The 21,487-nt window shown below is 44.8% G+C and overlaps 2 protein-coding genes across 4 annotated transcripts in view; both read right to left on the reverse strand.

Annotated features, from left to right (window-relative positions):
- The window catches only part of LOC126545073 (uncharacterized), a 36,892-nt gene extending 35,947 nt beyond the window's left edge, over positions 1-945 (reverse strand). Inside the window, exon 1 of the mRNA XM_050192760.3 lies at positions 761-945. Coding sequence (XP_050048717.1) covers positions 761-906 — 146 coding nt within the window. The 5' untranslated portion in view covers positions 907-945. The remainder of the gene's footprint in view (positions 1-760) is intronic.
- Positions 946-6,069: 5,124 nt separating this feature from the next.
- Positions 6,070-21,483, reverse strand: Rpt2 (26S proteasome regulatory subunit Rpt2). Of its 3 annotated transcripts, none has more exons than XM_050192762.1 (10): positions 21,457-21,483; positions 20,304-20,369; positions 16,288-16,384; positions 14,429-14,568; positions 12,955-13,083; positions 10,935-11,096; positions 10,049-10,243; positions 7,600-7,700; positions 6,725-7,031; positions 6,070-6,268 (listed from the first exon to the last, which is right to left on the reverse strand). In XM_050192762.1, the coding sequence occupies exons 1-10, from the start codon at positions 21,466-21,468 to the stop codon at positions 6,134-6,136; spliced, it is 1,344 nt and encodes a 447-aa protein (XP_050048719.1). In that variant the 5' UTR covers positions 21,469-21,483; the 3' UTR covers positions 6,070-6,133. The 3 variants fall into 3 exon arrangements, with proteins under 3 accessions (XP_050048719.1, XP_050048720.1, XP_050048721.1); XM_050192763.3 differs by lacking the exon at positions 21,457-21,483 and adding an exon at positions 20,766-20,788; XM_050192764.2 differs by lacking the exon at positions 21,457-21,483 and adding an exon at positions 20,726-20,744.
- Positions 21,484-21,487: the final 4 nt, after the last annotated feature.

Raw genomic sequence — 21,487 nt, forward strand, 5'->3', positions numbered from 1 at the left:
CTAAACCGCACAAAGGTACGCGAGACGTGCGTCATCGCACGTTGCAGTGCCATGCGGCGAAAACAAGAGAAAGAAAAATGGAAGATCGAGAAGCAATCGCCCCACAGCACAAGCGGAGCAGCGTGCAATCTACGCGTTTACTAACACAGCTCACGCGACGCGGGTAATCCCCGCGTTACAAACGCGCCATTTTCATTTTTACGCGTTTTTCCTTCGCGCGATCGCGACGAGACTGAGTGAAGTTGCCCAGACGCGACGCTACAAAACAACAAAAAATGACTCCCGGAGTGCAATGGCTCACGTGCTTGGAGGGTGAGCTGCGTAGTAGGTTCAAGCCGACTCGGAAGCCAAGCTGAAGAAGCGCACACATGGACGGTGGACGGCACACATTGCACAACACAGCCAAGCGCACATTCCGCGACCGCAGTCGCGTCGAAGAAACGGCCCATCGGTCGCGAAAAACAGCGAACACGACGGGGGAAAAGACGAAGAAACAGCGTCCTTATCTGGCGCCGCGGCCGCTTGGAGACCTTGGGAGCTTCGAGAAGAGGTCGAACAGCACGCGTAGACGGCCGCTAAGTGCGGCCACTCGTCGACACTTGCCTCGGCAGAACACACCAACGCCCGGGGCACGAGATATCGTCGAAAAAGACGCCGATTTCGCGTCGAAACGGGCGTACGACGCGATTCAAAAGCCAGCACATGCGCTAAGCCTAACCATGTAAGCTGCGCACAACGGCCTTGTCGACCACAAGGATACACTTGCAGGCGTTGTCCCATGTCCTGGATCAAATTGGCAGCTTGCTGTCGGTACGAGAGCTCCTTGTCCGCGTCCAGACCACATTTTCGGCTTGGGGTGCAGGCCAATTGTTCTTTGGTAAAATACCATCTTTCTCCTGCCGCCATTGACCCTGCATCGACCACGAACTCGTTGTCAAAACCCGCATGAACGAAGTTCAATAATCTCTTTTAAGCAAAGCATCAATAACGTTAAAAAACGTGTAATTATTTATTATGCTATATTTTGATGTAAGAATAGGCGTATCATGAAGTATGTGAATAAGTTGGTAAAGTTTACTTTCATGAGCCACACCGAGGTGGCATCTCCAGAGAAATTAACATGTAGCGCGAAACTCGAAACGCCCTACGTGAGGACGAAACGCCGATCAAAAAATTTCCGTGTCAATGGGCAGAATTTCAAGATTTGGATCTGAAGTGAAGCGAGTAAGTGGAAATAAACGATAAAAGTGTGGCAAGAAGTTTAAACATTTTTTGCTAAGAAAGCTAGTGAGTATGAATAAAAATGATCGAGTGCCGTAGAGGAAGGAGGCAACTTCCAGACAACAATGCGCTACCGGCTTTCTTTTATGCCTTCCTCAACAGCAGTGAATTAACGCAGATTGGTTTCTTTTATAATAGCGCTGTAAATTTCTACTTAGAAGTTAGGCGTGCGCCCAAATCAACACCGGACTACTTTCTTAAGCGTACGATTACGCTTGCCTCGTCACACCTTCATTGCGAGAGCGGCAAGGGGATCGGGGCATGGTTTTTGTGGTCAGGGGAGAGTGGAGACGAGATGGCCAATAGGGTGCCCATGTTCGTTTAGCGCTATCATAAGTATTATTATGAAGCTATGTACATACCTAAGGGATTGCATGTACAGATAACGAGCACTCTGACAAAAGAAAAGTACTAAGTTCAAAGAATGGGCAAGCACCTGCTCTCCATTTTGCCTTTATTTTCTGCAAAGCCGCAACGTTTCAAAGCTTCGTATCGAATCAACTCATTCCTTATGCGATATTTTTGACATTGTCCATGCAAAACTGCGGAGAAGTGTATCTCGAAGCACTGTTTATCAAGGGTGCGACCTCAGTTGTCCGAAATAAAACAAATTTGGGTGCGGAACTTAACGCGGGAAATACTAGAAAAGGTAACGCACATCTGACTACCCGGTCCGCCCGCGAACGATGCTTGGCTGCACCATTTTCCTTGAAAACAACACAGATGGGATCGAACAAAGAGCCCCGACATATGGCAGGTACACAGTACGTAAACTACGTTGCCTGCGAAGCCTAATTCCGGACGCCATTAGAGTCAAATGATATCAACTATCATAACAAAAATTGTGGCATATTTTCTGACAGGAAGTCGGTGGGAAAGCTAGCTGTAGAAAAGCACAAATGTGCAAAATGGCTACAAGAGCCGGTGAGAAAAAAAAAAAAAAAAAAACTGCGCGCGCACAAAGGACTTTACGAACACACGGTCTTTGTGTCGACTTAGCGGGGTAGTGAAGTTTTGCTACTGCTGCGGTCAAACTCCTCCAGGTTAAAAACGGTAATCAGCACGAATCGGAAGACAAGGGAGTCAACGTGCGTGCGAAAATTTTGCGGCATGATAGGTATAAAGAGCGAGGAATAAGGTCAGCCTCCCATTATCCATAATGAGAAGCTATACTTACCTTTATACGGATGTCAAATCCAAAAAGAAAAAAAAAATGTGCTAAAAGGCTACAAGAGCCGGTGAGAAAAAGAACTGCGCGCACAAAGGATTTTACGTACACACGGTCTTTGTGTCGACTTAGCGGGGTAGTGAAGTTTTGCTACTGCTGCGGTCAAACTCCTCCAGGTTAAAAACGGTAATCAGCACGAATCGCAAGACAAAGGAGTCAACGTGCGTGCGAAAATTTTGCGGCATGATAGGTATAAAGAGCGAAGAATAAGGTCAGCCTCCCATTATCCATAATGAGAAGCTATACTTACCTTTATACGGATGTCAACTCCAAAAAGAAAAAAAAAGGTGGCTGGTACAGGTGAGGAAGAATGCGTATGCACGACGATTGAAACGCGCACCAAGGAACGTATAACAGCAAAAGATGGACACAGCCACAGATGCACACGACGGTGATATCTCACTGACTGCTGTCGGAGTCGTCAGGTACACCAATATATATAGCTGCACTCGGGTGCATTATCACAATGGCTGGCGATGGACTCGCTCCAACGTCAAATATTAGTGCGACGAACAAAAAAATACAACAGAATTGACCAATCCATCTATTTTAACTGTGAATTTTTTTATCAATAAATTTTATTTCAGAGTGCTCCACTTTTATTGTCTTTCTTTTTAATTTTATTGTCTTTCCCTTTTATGCACAGCGTGGAGAGAGAACAAGGTACACGAGCGTAGGTAGCTCTCTTCCGGTGTGTAGTAGGTGACCCTCGTAAACTATGCATTTCAAGCCTCGATTCGGCTGATTAACGAAGCGCGTGCCGATTCTATGAGCAAAAGCTCCGGGAATGTCTGAACAGAGCAAGATTTAGGGAGAGTCAAAGCGCACGTGTATCTAAAACGTGTGTAATTAATTAGTTAATTACATGAGTTGTGGTGCGAGCGGACAGAGATACCTATCGTCACTGCGTAGCATTCGGTGGAGAGAGGACAGCGGTGTATTTCCTAGCCGTACGTCTGTGTCAGTAAACGCCTTCGTTATGTTGCTGAGATTGTATAAGGCAACGGATATATAGTCACAAGACGTTGTGACTCACGTAGCCGTTATTTGAACAGACCAGAAAACGGCGGCCATTAGGGCAGTGGTATTACCTTCATTTTCTGATCGTGTTGATTGCCCATTGTGGTGGCGACAGCGCGGCCAAGAACCGAGCTGTAGACAAACAAGCTCCCCAAACAAACAAACAATTAGGAAGACAAATGCTTGGACCTCTTACTATCGTTTTCGCCGACGATCGAGGGAGCAGACACCGGAGATGCTGCGATCGCAACACGCAAGCTCGATCAGTTGGGCTCGCTCATTCGAAAAGGCTTCACTTCGCCTCACGACGACGGTCTAAATACATAGTACCGCCTTAAAGTATTTTTTTACATGAAAAAAAAATAAAGAAAAACTCGAGTTGGAAGAAACCAACGGAGGACTTCGTACAGAATGACGCTCAAAACATCTCCTGGGTATTAGGGTTAACTACACTATGGGCACACCACAGACATTTCCAAGTTTTCCTGTACCGTGGTAAACGCGGAATGCGCCTCTCACAAGTGCATTCCCAGAGTTTTACAGAACTACTGCCTCGCCTCGAGATAAAAAAAAAAAAAAATGCATGCAGCGACGCGGGGCACGAGCGCGTTACCAGGTTCGTGCCGAATACGAATACTTTAGTTGAGGCCTGAGAACAAATGCTAGCGGGCGCAGATAGGCATATGGCACCCGAGATTTAGCATTTCATCAATTCTCAGCGCAGCTATCTCTCCTTGGCGTTATCTTCTGCATATTCGTACACTCAACACTGACAGTAATTCAAGGAGAGGCGGCAAAGCGATGGAACTGACGGCGATACGGCCAAACGGGCACGATGAAAACGATGATATGGCGGCTTCGCGAAAAAGCGCCGTATGGTAGCGCCGTCAAACGAGCTGTTGTAGCTGCGCAGGGTCCCTATATCTAGGGACATTCCAACTGCAGCGTTTGTGCAACTCTATGGTTTGTGCCGAAAGTTCGGTGATAGCACTAGCCGCGTTGTTGCGTATGAAAGGCTTATGAGGGTTGCAATAGGGTTTGCTGGTAAAGCATCTTAAATTTCAACGGCCTCACTTCCAATTATCACTCGCATGGCACTATATACGACTGTTGTAATGCCTGCCCAAAGCAAAACGTTCGCGGCAGCCACAGAGTATGAACTCCGAGATCGTCATTTGCCGTACCGACAGACCGCGACAGCTTGTGCTGCCGCGAACACGAATACGTCACAGGTGACGCCAGCATAGCGTCCAAATGAAAACAATAAAGGCTAACTGCAGTCTAAAAGGCTGCTAGCACCAAAAGAAGTAAACCTTGCTATAAACCCTTTTAGATTTTACTTTAAGGTTTAATTTGGTGCCTTGCAAGTTATGGGGCTTATTTGATGCTAATCGTAACAGTTCTTTCATCAGAAATGAGAACTATACGACAACAGTGACAATTAATAGTTGCCACAGCCGATATTTGGGACCAAGCAGTTGCTGTGTGATTTTTCTCAGTGTAAGCATTCTACATTCAATGTCTACTCTCCACGAATGACCTGCTGTAACACAATCGCGGAATAAATTCCTTTATCGCAGACCATGGTTAGTTTCTCAGCTGTGCCAGTTAGCTTACCTGGCTAATCGGCTAACTGGTGAGGCTATTGAGTATTTTACATAGAAAACACCCCCATCAACAGAGCAAAGTACCTAACCATTTCGTAGAGGATGTACAGGTATAGCAGTCAAACGCTTGCACAGTCTCTTGAAAGTAGTTTGCACCATTAACATACAGCAAGCAGCAGCTCGCCTAATGGGTGTTGCAGCATTGGCTCTTGCGGGAAACACATGCAGGTGTTACAGTAACTTGTGTGTGTGTGTTTGTTTTCCATCTTTTTGCACCATTCTTATAACCAGGCGGGCTCACATGGCTGGCACCTATGCAACAGGGATGCAACAATTGTTGGGGTGTATTACGAGAACGATTGCTTTGATAATCATTACTGCTTTTGTACGACACAGCTGCCAACCACAGTTCTTTGCTCATGATGTTGGCCAATTCGTTGCCACCACGAACGCTCAAGATGATATCTTCCGAGGGCTGGATTCAGACATAGGCTAGCATTAACTCATTATGGCATGTTCACACGCGAGGCTTACACAGCGAACCCCACTTAGCCTTATCCTCTTTTCTACATATGCCTCAAGACATCTCCTAAACATATTCCTACCTGATCTGCGACAGCACCCTTAGAAGTACATTTTGATCTGCTTTCTTTGACAGGGTTTATTTGAGCTATAGAAACACTGTCAGGAAAGCAGTTGTTGCCTCGACGGAGACGAGTCTACTTGTCAAAATCCTGGTTCTAGCGACATTCCTTATTTGACAGCATCGTCAATCACTTCAAGTTTCCACCTTTCTGCAATCCTTCGCTTCTTAATGCAGCGATGCTTTACTCGTAGTTCATCATGTGACCCACTTTTCATGTGGCCGTATCTGCTGGTGTCTTGGAGTTTACATTCGCATTTCATGCAAAAGAAAATGCACAGACCAATGTCTGCAGGTAAGCAAGGTAAACACTTTTATTAGCCTCCACAGAGGACTCTGGAGAAGCTGACAAGGTCATAGGTAGAGACCCTCTGGGCTTCCTTCCTTCTTTCGGTACAGGACGTTCTCTTTGGACTTTCGAAAGTCCTCGCTGGTCACCTTCATGCGTCTCTCACGTAGCGCCATGAGTCCGGCTTCGGTACAGATGGCCTGCGTTGCAAAATTCATTTGATAAGAGTATTAGACATGTCCAGACATCATGGGAATGAAGTGAACCCAAGCCATGGCACTTCATTTACGGACTGCTCCAACAGCCAGATCAATTATGATATGTACCCATTCAAGGTAGTCGGTACAGAATATCTTGAGATGGTGGAGGAGCCCAAACTTGTGGTGCACATGCAGTTGAAGAAAAATTTGTCCCAGTCCGTGAAGTGAACCCAGAACCAACATCTTTCCCGGGTGGTCACTCTACCATTTCAGCTAACCACGAGGCTAGAAGATCACAGTACGATGGTGATTTAGTGAATTATTCTTACTGGATTTGAAGTCATGAAGTCAAACAAAGCACCCTTTCTGGAATGCACAAAAATGTCTACAACACTAAACAATAATGCATCATTCATTAGGGTTTGCAAAGCAGCGTTTACCTAGGTTCCTACTGACCTTAATGTCTGCGCCCGACAGGTCATCCTTAGCGGCAACCAGGTCGTCGCAGTTTACATCACCAGCCAGCGTCATGCGCGCCGTGTGGATCTGAAAGATGCGTCGCCGCGTCCGCTCATCGGGAAGTGGGAACTCGATCTTGCGGTCGATGCGGCCGGGCCGGATCAGTGCTGGGTCGAGGGTCTCGATGCGATTAGTTGCCATGACCACCTTGACGTCGCCACGCGAGTCGAAGCCATCCAACTGGTTCAGTAGCTCCAGCATGGTACGCTGGATCTCCCTCTCCCCGCCAGAGTTGGAGTCATACCTGGCCAATGAAAAGAACGAGCAAGAGAAGCCAAGTTCGCTGGTGACACCTTCACATAATTATACCTTAAAATTTTAACAGGCACCTAACTGAGATTTTCAGAACAGTAAAGTCATTTGCCTTGTTGAAACTTTTTGTAGCCACATTTAACATGGCGAGCTGTAACACTGGAGCTCATTGTTATAGGTCTGCCATCTACAACGAAACCACTAAAAGGTTAGTTTGCTTCTAGTTACAGTCATCAAGCTGAGATAACAAGAGAAGTTTAATTTCACAGCACTCTGCTGTTCACATTACTGTATATACTGAAAAGAATGGCAAACATCAACGATACAATAATCAGTTACCAGTATGATTTGACATATACTTATTAGTTGGACTTGCAAACAGTGCTGCTCAACAGAAATTGGTGGTATATTTCATTGCATTTTCACCCAAGATCAGAAAGCTCACACATTTTTGCTTTAGGCAGATGAACTAATAACTGAACCACCAGCTAAAATCAAGCTTCTGAGCTTTCACGGTGAAGAACCATATAAAGAGGAAGAGAAAAGAAAAATATGCACACCGTTTTGTTCCTACAGCGTCGATCTCATCGATGAACACAATGGATGGTGCATGCTCTTCAGCAACCCGGAACAGCTCTCTAACAAGTTTGGGGCCATCTCCCTGCACACGACCAAAACAGTTCCAACCCATAACTTGCTGCAAACATGCAGTAAACACAGAACAGCTGCAAGTTGATTCTATGGAGTAGGTAGCAATTCTGTGGTTTTGTGGTTAAATAATAAAGCAGCTCCGAAGAATTGGCTACGCATATTCCAAACTTGTTGCAGGCTTATTGCACTCACCTAAACCTTTTTATTTGCAGTAAAAGTACTGTATTTACTCAAATCTAACGTGCACTTTTATTCCGATAAAATGGGTCTAAAAATTGCGTGTGCGCTAGAATTGAGTATGACCCTAAATCTGCATTGCCACATCGCCATCGGCATTTCAAAATGGCCACTTTGTGCACGTTTTGAGCCTAGCTGCCGTAGCTTCCTCCATGTGGTGTAGTATGTGTGCTTAGGCAATGCTTTCTTTGGCTTAGGTTAGTGCGCTGTCCATCTTCCCGTTATCTGCGTTTGCTCTATCAGCATGGAAGTGACGACTGCAAAGACATGCAGAGTTCATCACGATGCTGCAATTAAAGGACAGTGATCACGTGTGCGAAGGTGGACGGAAATTGGGCCGCATCAGGGGCATTTGGAGTATCCGAAAGTTGCTTGCGGGTCTGGAACAAACAGGAGAGGCATTCTACACCGGTGGCTGCTATGTACGGTGTGGCCGCGCGGCCAATAAACAGTTTTAGTATAGCGTACGCTAAAAAATAGCAGGTATAGCGGGTGTATGCAACCCAAGCGAGTTAACATTTTTGCGTGGTTTGCGGAGTTTGCGTGAAACATGGCGGCGGTCCCAGCTGCCTGCTTCGAATTGAATTTGGCGTTGCTTTTGTAAAATGCACTTCGTTCGTAGCAAATGAATGTGTAAACGGCTTTCGCTTAGTCTCAGGCCGCTTCGACGACAGAGTATTACGTATAACCTTGTGGCATTTTCGCGATCGCTTCTAATTTCGAATGAGTCGAAGCCTAAAGAAAGAAACATTCGAGATGGCAGCACCACCTATCGCTACAGTCGGGAAATAGCCGCAACGACGGAATATGGCCTCTGAGATCCGAAGATCTCACCGGCCAACTAAAACTGTAAAAAACGTGTGCTGCTTAGCATAGGCTGCACTACAGTGTATAGCGTACGCTATAAGCTGCATACGCTAAACTAAAACTGTCTAATATCTTGAAAGCGATCTGCGATGGAGACAGAGTCTATGCATCTAGGCACACCGAGCTGTGCTCTTGTTGCTTAGTTCGATTTGAAGTGAGAGGCCACATAAAGGTCAATTCCCTTGCTCCTACTACCACACTTCGTCACTCCAGCGTTTTGATAAATCTGTGGTTATTGAATGAGACATGTTCATGTTTGTTTGTGACACGTGACACCATGCTTGTTAATTCGTTAGAAAGTGAATATTTAAAAGTTTATATAGCCGACAAAAATACTATCTTTACTTTTCGTATAGCTGCCTACTAATTTCCAATCGTAATCGATGCTTCGCCTTTCGAGCGAAACTGCGACTTTTTCTATTTTTTGCAACTGTAGTGCAATGGGAGTAAATATTTTTTTTTTCAAATGAGAGGAAGTTGTATTTCTGTATGAAAGAATGAGGAGCACAGTACTGTAAAGGACCTTTCTTTTTTTAGGTCACGCAAACGGGTGTGCGTTACAATCGAGGGCACATTAGAATCAAGTAAATACAGTAGTCTGTTAATTTCAATATTTCAATCAGTTTCATAGAGAATCTGTTCTTTTCTTCATGGAGTCACGGATAGCTTCTTCTGACTCCAAGATTGCAGAGAGTGGCGACATCCTTTTGCTTCTCACCGATTGCGACTGTTTGCCAGATACCAGCCTTAAGCGATAGGGCCTTGCATTGACATTTAGAACCGATGCTGTCAATCCTTAGCATCAACAACAAAAACACGACATTCTGACCACGACAGGCACTGACACAAGTCACACATGAAATACAGAACTACAAAGACTATGCTTGCGTAGAATACGCCAATATGTATGCCCCTTAGGGCATTCACTGCTTCACATCACACTCACTAAATCATGGCCTCCGCTATCAGGCACCACAATCTTGAAGGCCATGGCTGGCTACTCAGTAAACTGTTTTGCCGGTTGCTTTTTGCAGCACAAGATGAAAGGTGGATTCGCAAACAACCTCATGTAACTGAATCATCTGACCAATGGGGCTCACAGTGAACTTACGTTACCTTGAAATCGTAGATAAGCACACTTTGTTATATCGAAGTTAAAATACATTTACACAAGTTAAATACATGAAACCGAGTACTTTCACTTGCTTTCAGTTACTTTGCATGCCTGGCTCATGAAGAATCTTGGCACAGTACCAAGTATTTCTGGATCAGCTCGGAGCCGACGACACGCAGGAAGGTGGCTGAGGTCTGGTTGGCGACTGCCTTGGCAAGCAGCGTCTTGCCCGTGCCCGGAGGTCCATACAGGATGACTCCCTTTGGGGGTCGAATGCCCATCTCCTCGTAGTACTCGGGGTGTGTCAAGGGAAGCTCAACGCTTTCCTTGATTTCCTGCATAACAAATTGTTATAAGTGCTGTGACCCAGCCTTTTTAGTTCACTAATGAAAAGCAGCAATGACGAGCTCGAAGATTGTGTAGGGATTTTGCAAAAGTCACGTCAACCCTCTTTCCCTTGTGCAGAGTGCCAGTTGGATGTCCTTCTGGTTAACTTCCCTGCTTTTCCTTTGCTCTCTTACAATGTCTAGGTTCTCTTTAAACCAATACCAATCCAAAAGAACCTAAATCAAAGCAGACATCTTGTGTGCCTAAAGAAACACTAAGGGCAATGTTAAATTTAGCAAGAATGATTACACTTTCTTCTGCAACCCGGCCTAACTTAGTTCCTCCAGCCTGTCATCTGCATCAATGATTATATTTGCATAAGTGAGTTCAGCCTGTAAAAATGATGGCAACATGAAAAAGTCACAATTTTTCTCATTTTGCTATTCGTTTTACTGTGCTGATTTTAAGTATGCATGCATTAAAACCAGCCCAATTTTCTAACTTACTTTGTAAGCAAGTTGCATCGCAAGCATATCCTTGCTAATGAAAACTCTTCAGGTATCTTCTGATGGGGCAAACAGTAGCAGGTTCATTTCTCTTTTCCTGCATAAATTTGGGAGGACTCCACCGTTTCTCGTACTGCCAAGCCTGGCATAATCTTTCTAAGATACCAACGTGCTCAAGCCTGCGCCCTATTACCTGAATTTGCTGGTCAAGCCCTCCAATGTCGGCGTACGTTTCTTGGGGCGCCTTTTCGAGCTTCATGACGGCCACCATGGGGTCTGCGTCGTCCGAGAGCACACCGACCACCGCGTGGACCTTGTGGTTCAGCAGCACCGAACATCCGGGCTCCAGCTGGTCCTGCAAACATCATTGAGGAACATGCACTATTCTCACAGAATGAAACACATCAATACAGGGCTAACTAGTAAGCATACTTTCATTTCCACCATCTCCAGCTTGTGTTAGATCAGTACCGTTTTGGCTCTTATGCTTAGATCAGACTTCATGCCACCATTAGCGACCATTTGCGCAGTGGTGCAACATCGCACTATCGAGAAATTGCGCTTATTGGGCGTTCTACTAGAACATTTCTCAATCAGGTTTGATTCAGCTACTAGTTGGTCAGGATTTGTAATTAACAAGGAAGCGCAAAGACAAACAAAGGTAAGTAAGAAGATTTAGTAAAGGGGCTTCACAATACCAATACTATACACACAGGCTACGAGAGATGGTGCAGCAGAGGGCTCTGAATAAATTTCAAGCACTTGATGTAGTTTGAACATTCATGAGCACTACATGAGCATTCTTGCAATCTGCTCCCATTGAAATGAAGTCCCTGCAGCAGGGCACAGAAACTGCAACCTCAGGTGTGACAACAGAATGTTTCCCAGAGGCACTCTCTGGTCGTTTTATGACTGCCCACTACCTGCATTGCAGCCGAGAACCCCTCTTCACGCAGCACATCTTCTTTGAGCAATCCTCAAGTGGCATTTCGTATGGCTATCTTTCATGCTCAAAGTGTTTAACTGCAAACTTAATAAACGATTTTCCAAGAGGACGCACGTTGATACCCCTTGTAACTTGAGCATGAGACCGAATATGATTGTTGGGCAGACACATCACAGCTGCAGATTGGGAACCACCACTTGCAGATGGAGGGAGGGCCCATTTTGGCAATGAAGTTCGCCCCCTGGCAGCATGAGGTTGCAACATTTCAATTTCTCCTACCTCCTCTAATAATAGACCAACATAAAAATATAGTTAAACCTCGATACAATGAACGTCAATTGCACTCACACTTGGGCAGATTGCAGAATTCTCTCTTTTGTTATTTTCACAAGTGTGAGTGACGATGTAGTCACGTGTTTGGGTTCTTGCTTGAAATAGCCTGTGCTCTGATGATCAAGAATAAACAGTTGGCAGTCTGCACTCGTGGTGTTTTGGATATTCCTTCTGCTTGTCCTAATTTCTTTGCACAGTTTTAACCTTACACATAATTTGGTCGAACCCACTTTAACAATATTTAAGTGCCAAGAAAATACCACTATTATAAAAGGTAACTGAGCATTAAAACTGGGTTGCATCAAAAAAAACACACACACACACACACACACACACACACACACAGAGGGGACAAACATTCAGACATTTTTATTAGACAGAAAAAAGTACAATTGAATCTACTGATACCATTACTGGTTAATACTTGCATGTAATAATGAGCAGCTATGGTAAAATAAACCACTTACTAAAATGTTGCCGTGTCGCATTATTGCCTGTTATAATTAAATCTTGCCACTGGGTGTCTGCGCGATAAACCAAAGTTAAATCCAGGAAAAGATTAAAAAAAAAAATGCCAGCCACTTTGCCACACTAGCCTTCATGCTCCCCTGCCCCTATGGCATCTGCGAGAGGGTGGAAGGGAGATCTGCGAGAGGGTGGAAGGGAGACAGAAGAGACCAGCGCGAGGTCGGCAATGCGACAAAGGTGTGCCATGTGGGGTGCGCGGCAGGTCGTTATCATTCACAAGTTCAACAGTCGACTGGATGTCCAGTTGCAAAGAGCATGCATGAAACAATGGACGCAACCTAATTTTTTTCAACCGAACAGACTCCATACAAATCTTTATCTTAATTTGCTCAAAAGTCAGGAAAATTCAATACTTGTATTCGATTTGACTAGAAAATCTGCCTATTTGAGCACCCTTAATACTCACTTTGTCGACGAAGGACAGCATGCTGACGTAGTGCTCGCTGCCCACGGATGTTGAGACAATGGCGTGGCTGTCGTCGATAATCTCTTCTAGGGTACCGACTGACATCGGGCTGCCCCTGAGGTCATCCACCTGCAAATGACACAACCAGGACTAGCAGTGAGCACACACAGGGAAACGCGAGAGTACATCATTCACAAAATAATCCGGCAAAGGTGCGTCACAACCACAAGCACAATAACAGTGTGACACACTGCCCAGTCCAATTCCTTTACGAAGGAAAGCACTTGTGCGTCAAATTTAATGGGGGCCATGACACCAAATTTACAGGCTTGAGCTATGCACTAGACCACATGCATCCCACAGCAGGCGGGTGAAATTTGAGCACATTTCGTGTGGTATAAAATGTGTATTGTTATCTTATTTTCGCAATCGAGCTGTACAGCAGTCTGGCCACACTCGACGAGTAAAGAAGTGCAATCTACGAGGTCAATGTGCGCAGTATATGCGCGGCTTCATTTTTGCAGGTGACCTCTGGTTTGTGCAGTTTTATCACGTGACAACATTCTGGCTGCACTATTGGGTGCCAGAATGTATGGAGCAAAGAGTCTGGCAGAGTGCGCACCTGGTTTCGGGATGTTTGAGAGCAGCTGACACAGCAGTCGCCCCACACTTCTTGATGTGAAGCAAGCCTGTGGCAAAATGACAGTCACTTCCGCTCACTGGGGCTTAGTGTAAGCGATTTCAAATTGAAATTTTTCATTAGAATGCATACTGATAGCCCAGCTTTTCTTTTTTTAAGTGTATAAAAATACTGGACCTTCAACTCTCAGTTGCAATGATAAACTGAGAATGGTTCGACAACCGTGTCATGGCCCCATTAAAAAACATCAACACAAAGAAAAAAAGAGGAAGAAAAATATGAACATGTCTTTTTAGTGCTGCCGTAACTTTACCATCCTCACTGTCCTTCTGCTACTAACGCAGTCACAGATGACTATCACATGGGATATCTCAGTGCTTTACTGCAATGTGTCTGTCCTCCATAAGAGTGTTACGACTTCAGTATTCCCTAGTGGCGTGATCGGAGATTGCTGCATGAAATGCGCATTCAGGGGCGGTATTCTGTAAGAGTCCACCTAGTGGACTGTCCATTTCGGCCACTGCTGATTGGATGCAGCTGTATGAGCGAGGAGGAGAGGAGCGGCTCCAGCCAATCTGCCCCGGCCGAAATGGACAGTCCACTAGGTGGACTCCTACAGAATACCACCCCAGTTTTGCCTCATGCGACTGGCCTAGGCAGCGCCGAGTCGTCAGCCGCACCCAGCAGCTGACTAGGCCAGTCGCATGAGGCAAAACTTTTCAAAGCATTTCAAACAACAATCTCTGAATGTAACCCAGCTAACAGTAGCCCAACTTATTAGAAAAAAGAAAACTGCATAAGAAGGGGACACAGCAATGAGTAGTGTGTCTCTACCTTGGAGCGCTCTTCCTCATGCTTCTCCTCCTGCGGCTTGAGGCGTTCCTGGTTGCGCAGGAACTCTTCCTCCATCAGGAGGTAGTCCTTGATGCGCTCCTGCTTCAGCAACTTCAGCCGGCATCGCGTGTGAGGTGTCACTGCACAATTACAAGGCCCCCACATACCATGACTCTCCGCAAGGACTGGCTAAAAGCATGAAATGAGTGCGGATGCCAGTCAAAAATTAAATTCTGGTGTTTTACTTGCCAAAACAACAACAACCTGATTATGGGGCGAACCAAAGTGGGGGACGGGAGGGAGAGGTACAAATTAATTTTGACTCCATGGGGTTCTTTAACATGCACCCTGAGCACGGTACACGGGCATTTTTGCATTCCGCCACCCATTGAAAATGCAGCCACTGTAGCAGGGATCAAATGCATGACCTCGAGCTCACCAGTGCAGTGCCATAGCCACTGGGCTAAAGCGGTGGGTGTTGGTAATATAGGTTGGTGGGTGTTCTCCAGCTCTAGCTCTGGGTGTGTTAGCCAGTGCCACTTGTGGCCATGGCAGTAGATGTGGAACATCCCCTCAACCACAGGCATTACGTACTGCGTGAACCGAGGAGCAGATGAGTGGGCGGTAAATCCTCATATGCTACCTCATGGCATCAAAGCCAAACAACAGAGAATGTCACTGGAAGACGGTACCCTCAAGTGATGAGCACTGCTCACACAAGGGATTTACCAGGCTGGAGCACCGACAAAGACAAGTACCTATGTTGAAACTAGGGTTGCTACCGGACTGGCCTTCCACTAGCACAACCATTTTCCTATTGAGGTGCCGGCTACCGATCCCACCCAAACACCGCCATGCCATTAGCCGGTTTTACAGTTGTCGTTAAATAAGCACAATAAAAGCAACATCACAAACGCTCTGTCATGCTTTCATGCATAGCACACGACTGAATTGTCGCAACCAAATTGCTTCCCAATTCAAAAGAAATTTCTTCAGTTTCATAAAGCATAGGGTATTTTGTTGTCATCTTGATTTCTACGTATTGATATGTTGTTCGTCGGCTATTAATATGCCTGAGACTAAATTATATGCAACAAGGACATCATGAATATTTTGAAAGTGTAACAAATTTTCAATAGATTTCAATGATGCGAAGTCACTCAATTTTGTTTTAGTTTTGTTTGTATTTAGTGATAAAGAATCGTTTACAACATACAAGCACTCCCCACGTCCTCCCACGGCTTGTTTAATTTTTTTTCTTTTTGGCGAAAGTGGTAACTCTAGTGTAAACAATGGTTCCAGCTTGGGATATATCTTTTTAAATCGTCCACAGTATTCGTACAGAACATTTAACTCCAAGCTAAGGAGGATTTCAAGGTTCACGAAGGCCAACATTTAAACAATGTTGAAACACACTTTATTCATAGCCATTAATTAATATGTATTCAAATGTCCACCTTCTCAGCTGCAATGTGTTACAGCTAAGCAGCCACTGAGCTGGACCTCAGCTTTCAAGAAGTTCAAGGAGTGCATTTATTTTCAAGGAGCTTTAATGGCCTTTTAATGTCATTTTCTAAACTTCAAGGTTTTCCCAAGGATTTCAAGGAGGTGTACGAGCCCTGCACTTAGGGCATCAAGGCCACATGATGTTAGAGACGACATGCTACTGTGGCCATCACTTGGGTGTTCCTTTCTTATTATGGGCCGCTGCTGCATGTGGCCATCACATGGGTGTTCCTTTCTTTTATCATGGGCCGCTGCTGCATGACATTCTGCATATGGCCCAAGCTATCAATCTGCCAGATGCATAGTTTTTGGGTCATGACTACAAATTTTCATAAGGCAATACTGAAACTCACCGAGTGGAAGCTTGCTTGCAGCCTCGGGTCCCCTGGTGCGCTTCTTACGCTTGCCCACACGGCTCGGAATCGGTGGCTCGTGTTTGCGCTTCTTGTCCTGTAGCCACACCAATGACAAGCCCAAACGACATCATTCTAAAGCGAAAGCATTAAGACTCCTATGTTTCAATATCTCGGTGTGAGGTACAGAAAATATTACATGACCCAAGGAAGGGCAGAAGTGAACCAAAGCATGCCTAGCCGTGTATTATAGATGATTAATGATTAGCAAACTTGATTAATGATTTATTAGTGATTGAATTAAGGTGAATGAAGGCCAATCATAGTGGATTAAGGTCGATTGAGCTGGATTAGGTTGGATTATGGGGGATTAGGGTATATTATTTCATTTATTATTGCCTTGAAGGCCCGAAGGCATTACATAAGGTGAAAAACAGTAGGCTTTACAAGGCTTTCACCTTCGTGTCTCTTAGGCAATAGCTAAGGACACCTGGGAATTTTTATTAATTTATCTATAAATACTGCAGACTCACTTGAGTCCAACCAGGAGTGAACACACAGAAAATGCAAATATAAATGAACAAAGGAACACAAAACACTGGAAAACACAATTACATAGCTAAACAATCAAACAATTACAGCTGAGCGGTTAGCCTTTAGTTGGTAGGGATTTTTCTTGTCCACAAGCAAGCAATAAACTGAACAGAAAAAAAGTGCGTATCTCCTTTAGAATCAGGCATACAACACAAAGCTCAGTATTCATTTCAATCAAGAAAAGCACAAAACAAGCGTCAAAACCACATGATGGATGATAAGGCACCTGTGAACAATGCGAGGCATGTTCCTTCTCTCCGCGTGTGTTTCCCGGTAAAGTTTACGGTTGCATAAGCTGTTCCGGTGGGAAAGGGGAAACAGCAGCATACGGATCAGTGAGTGACATCGCCAAACTTTATATATAAAAGGGAGACCTGCCTAGCAACTCATTCAGTTCATTGCAAGACCACTATGGGTAGACCACACAAAGACTCCCATAGAGCAGCGTGAATATGATGAGCGTCGAAGAGTGCAAAATCGTAACGCTCAACAGCGGTGTCGTGCTAAGGCTAGGCAGAACAACAAAACATTTCATATCCCTATCGATGGCATTTTGAGTGGTTTTCTAACAGCTTCGCTGGCCATCCACTTTCGCATGACCGGGATGGCGAGTCATTTTTTTTTCATAAGTACGCCCACATTTGTACTTTCAATAATGCTCTGAGACAATTAACATCTCTATATATCATTCACGGCACATAGCTCCTGTATTCTTCTTCCATGGTTTTGACAAGTGTTTCTGTGAGTAATGAGACACAGGTAAAGATTTGTTGACTTAGTCGTCGTACATTAAATACAAAGCTTTAGTCTCCGTTGAGTGCATCCTGACTGCAGCAATTCAAGATGAAGAGCACTGAGCATCTGTGACACACTATCCATTCATGGCATTATGCTCCCTATTGATGGTACTAGTTGACAAGACGTTACAAGTAGTGCTAAAAAATTGAAACGTGAGTAATTTCAAAACTATTCCGATGTGCTGCTTTGTTTCCAGATTCACCTGCATTAATAACAGCGGCTTAACTTGACTCCAAAACATACACACAGGTCTACTTCCTGTTTAGGAACCAGCTACAGAGCAATTACATGTTGCACTTCCATATATTTACGCATAAAAGACATTCATTGCTGTTTGCATATCAGTTTTTGAGCACTGTACTTACAGTACGAGCAGACGAAGGACAGAGGTAAGAAAATAAGTTGTAATGCAGTACTGACTAACAAATGCAACTTTAAGCCCAAATCCCATGAGAGCGATTTTCTGTGCGATTGACAAACAGGCCGTCGTGTGGACAGATCGCTCGTTCTTGTTGCTTGGTTTTGGATAGCTAGAATTCGTCACTCGTTGATCGGAAGTGCTATGAGCGACTAGCCAACAGCATGAAGCCGTAACAGGATGTACAACAGTGATACTACAGGTTGTTGCAGGAAACGAGCAAATCACCAAATTTTGATATGTGCAAGGATAAGAAATTATGCAGATCCCACACACTGTGGTAATCGATATAAACGAAGCTTTCTGTGCTGGATTCTTTGATTGACGATAATTAGTGGTGATGTTGATGGCTAAAGCTTAATTTCTTCCACGTTTAGACTAACATGAGAGTGGTGACGTTACCTTGCGGGCACCACTGCTGTTTGTCTGCATAGTGCACAGAACACACAGGGATAGGTGTTTGCTTGAGGTGTCGTGCGCCATATTTCATAACCTCTGAGAGGGTTGAGCATAGTCATCGCCTCACATGAAGCATCACATTGTGGTAGAAGTATTAAACTTGAATTGTACTTGCTGAAAGAACTCAATAAACTTGCTGTACATGCCAAAACCACAATCGCATTGTGAGGCACGCTGCAGTGGCTGACTATGGATTAACGCTGACACCATGATATTCTTTAACGTGCCGCAAAATCTAAGTGCACATGCGTTTTCTATTTCCCCTCTGTTGAAATGCGGCTGCCGTGGTTAGGATCAAATCCACGGCCTCTAGCAATGCCATAGCTGCAAAGCTACCGCGATGGGCACAGAAGTGTTGATATGACGGTTGATCGCTTCTGTAGTGTCGTATATGCATGCTGCATGCTGGTGTATATGCATATGTGCATGCTGTTTATTTTTTAGATTCGACGCGGTGGGGTGAGAACGAGTTTCTAGCGTGGCCTTTCCCCTCTGACTCGCTCCCGTCATTATAAGCATGCTCTGACCCCCCCCCCCCCCCCCCCCCGACCTGTGTGCCCGACAGCAGCAGCAGTCGGCAAAGAAAGCTTTAAAGATCTGCAGCAAGACTTTGAGAAATACTTTATGCTGCTGTCTACAGCAAAATAAATGAACTTAATTTATTCGAGCATGCGGCACGCCAGTTTCAGCGTACATTGCTGCCCTCAAACTGGCAACACCAGGGAGACATCGCTCAAGTTGCCGCTCGCGTTGGGTTCGACTTGTAGGCGACGAGCGAATGTGACAGCCATCTCCCTTGCATCGCTTGTTGTCGTTGTGCGCAAGTTTGCTTGCATGGGATTTATACTTTATTCTGATGCCCGCCAGGCTAAACACAGAAGGCAAAGTGAAATAATCAGAAGGAAACAACCAACAAAGTCAAAATTAATGGAAGCATGTGTGACAAAACGCAGAGATGTGCAAAAGGAGCAGATAGTTGTTTTTAGAAACTTTTCTTATCATCAGCTTTGCATCGGCCACACAAGAAAAAGGTTTTATCGGGGAGGGAAACAGATGAAGCTATCGCCATGCTTTGGAGTCACGTGGGCCTCTAATATTTATCTTGTAAACTGATTGTGCTGCTTTGATAAACCAGTAGTATTTGGCAATTCAGAAACACAACTGTGTTGCTTGCAATGAAATGCCAGGTAGCCAGATGGTGACTTGCATTCATTTTTTACAATGTGGCACTCGATATAGTTCACTCGAGCGCCAATAAAGTCGCCAGCCAGACGTCTCTACTTTCTTCCTGCGCTTCCCTTTCGGGCAGAATAACGACCTATAAAACGCGGTCGACAACATACATCCAATATTGGAGCTTATCGTCCCGGCGACATGTTTAATCAAATGCTGCAACACTTTGTGAATAAGAACTTTCTTCGGCTAAAACATAAGCACATACGCTCACACGTATGCCTTAAGCGCCGCGCTGCAGAGAAAGGAAGTTTTGTGGCTCGTGCTTCATTGTGGCTTCCGTCTTTTCTCAATTATTCTCACTGAAACCGAACAGGAACGACCAGATATTGATTTATTTGCATCGACGCGCACCAATTCGCGTTCAAGACATAAGTGTGTAAGAGCTACGGCATCGAAACACGTATTAAGAGTGGTTAACACCCACGCTTTCACAAATCCGAACGTCATACCGCTTTGCCAACTTCGCACTGCTATGCACACTTGTCATGCGCACATGTAAACAGCACAGTACCTTATCATCCTTCTTGTCCCCGCCGGATCCACCTCCACCGCTGCCGCCTTGAGATTGATTCTGACCCTGTCAATGACCAAAAGAACATTGTGAGCACATCTACGGCGTCGCACAGTGAGCACCTCGTTGAAGGTAGTACACAGTCCGCGAACAAAGTAACGAAACAGACCAGCAAAGAACTCTGAGCTTCTGCATAGGTTCATACAAACTGAAATCCTATTATGAATCTTTAAACGTCGATATAGTTTGATAATGACTTCTGTTTAGTCATTCTACAACGCCGCGGACACCTAAGGCAAGCTTAGCAACCAATCGCCTATACTTTATTTATGCCCCCGATATAACCAGCACATGTAACGCAGGTTACACTTAAGGATTTGCACCGTTATCTTAAACACATAATACGCTATCTTGAAATGTACCATTTCTATGACATTAAGAAAGTCGCGATGACTTGCTCACCATTTCGGCGACGGTAGACTGATGTCAATGACAATCGCCAGTTTATCGCCGGTAGTCCTTGAATTTAAAACAGCGCAGTCTCCATTAACGCAGGTATTAAACAGTATTTAAAGCAGCAGCGTTTAAATTTATATTAGTTGGACAACATATTACTATGAGCTAATGTTGTTTTTATCGTTTTGCCGTTTGTTAGTTTCAGTTCTTGTTTTAAGCCACTAGTTGGTTGTGTTGTCACTTGATAAAATTTTGTATTAATAAGCTAAGACCATGATATAATCTTACTTGTACATCCTAGCCTCCAGCTATTGATCATGGAGAATAAGCATACGTGTTGCGACGACCAAAGGAGCAGCAAAGTGCACAGTAGCGCAGCAAAGTACGACGTCGTTCTCGCTACCTAAGTGCGCTTACAACCAACTTGATCATGGTCGGGACTTTACACTCCCTCAAAGCTTCGTAATGTCAGCACTGTGTCGCGTCTCCTTCGTTTATGAGGCTGCGAACAATTTCAGCCTCGACTTTGAGTTAAAGTTTGTCAAGTATGTAGTTTGGCTCCGAAGCGGACTAACAGACTGAAGAAAGCGTTCCTCAAGCAGCCTCAACACGTCATGGCTGGACTTTTAAAACGAATGCCGAAATTCCGACCATATGGCACAACGCCTTAGCTAGCAAGCTGGTTGAGAATCTTCACCTTTCTTCGCATCTCGCATAACGGGCACAGT

This window comes from Dermacentor andersoni, chromosome 10 (genome assembly GCF_023375885.2).
Source record: "Dermacentor andersoni chromosome 10, qqDerAnde1_hic_scaffold, whole genome shotgun sequence".
In the NCBI taxonomy this organism is placed as follows: Eukaryota; Metazoa; Arthropoda; class Arachnida; order Ixodida; family Ixodidae; genus Dermacentor; species Dermacentor andersoni.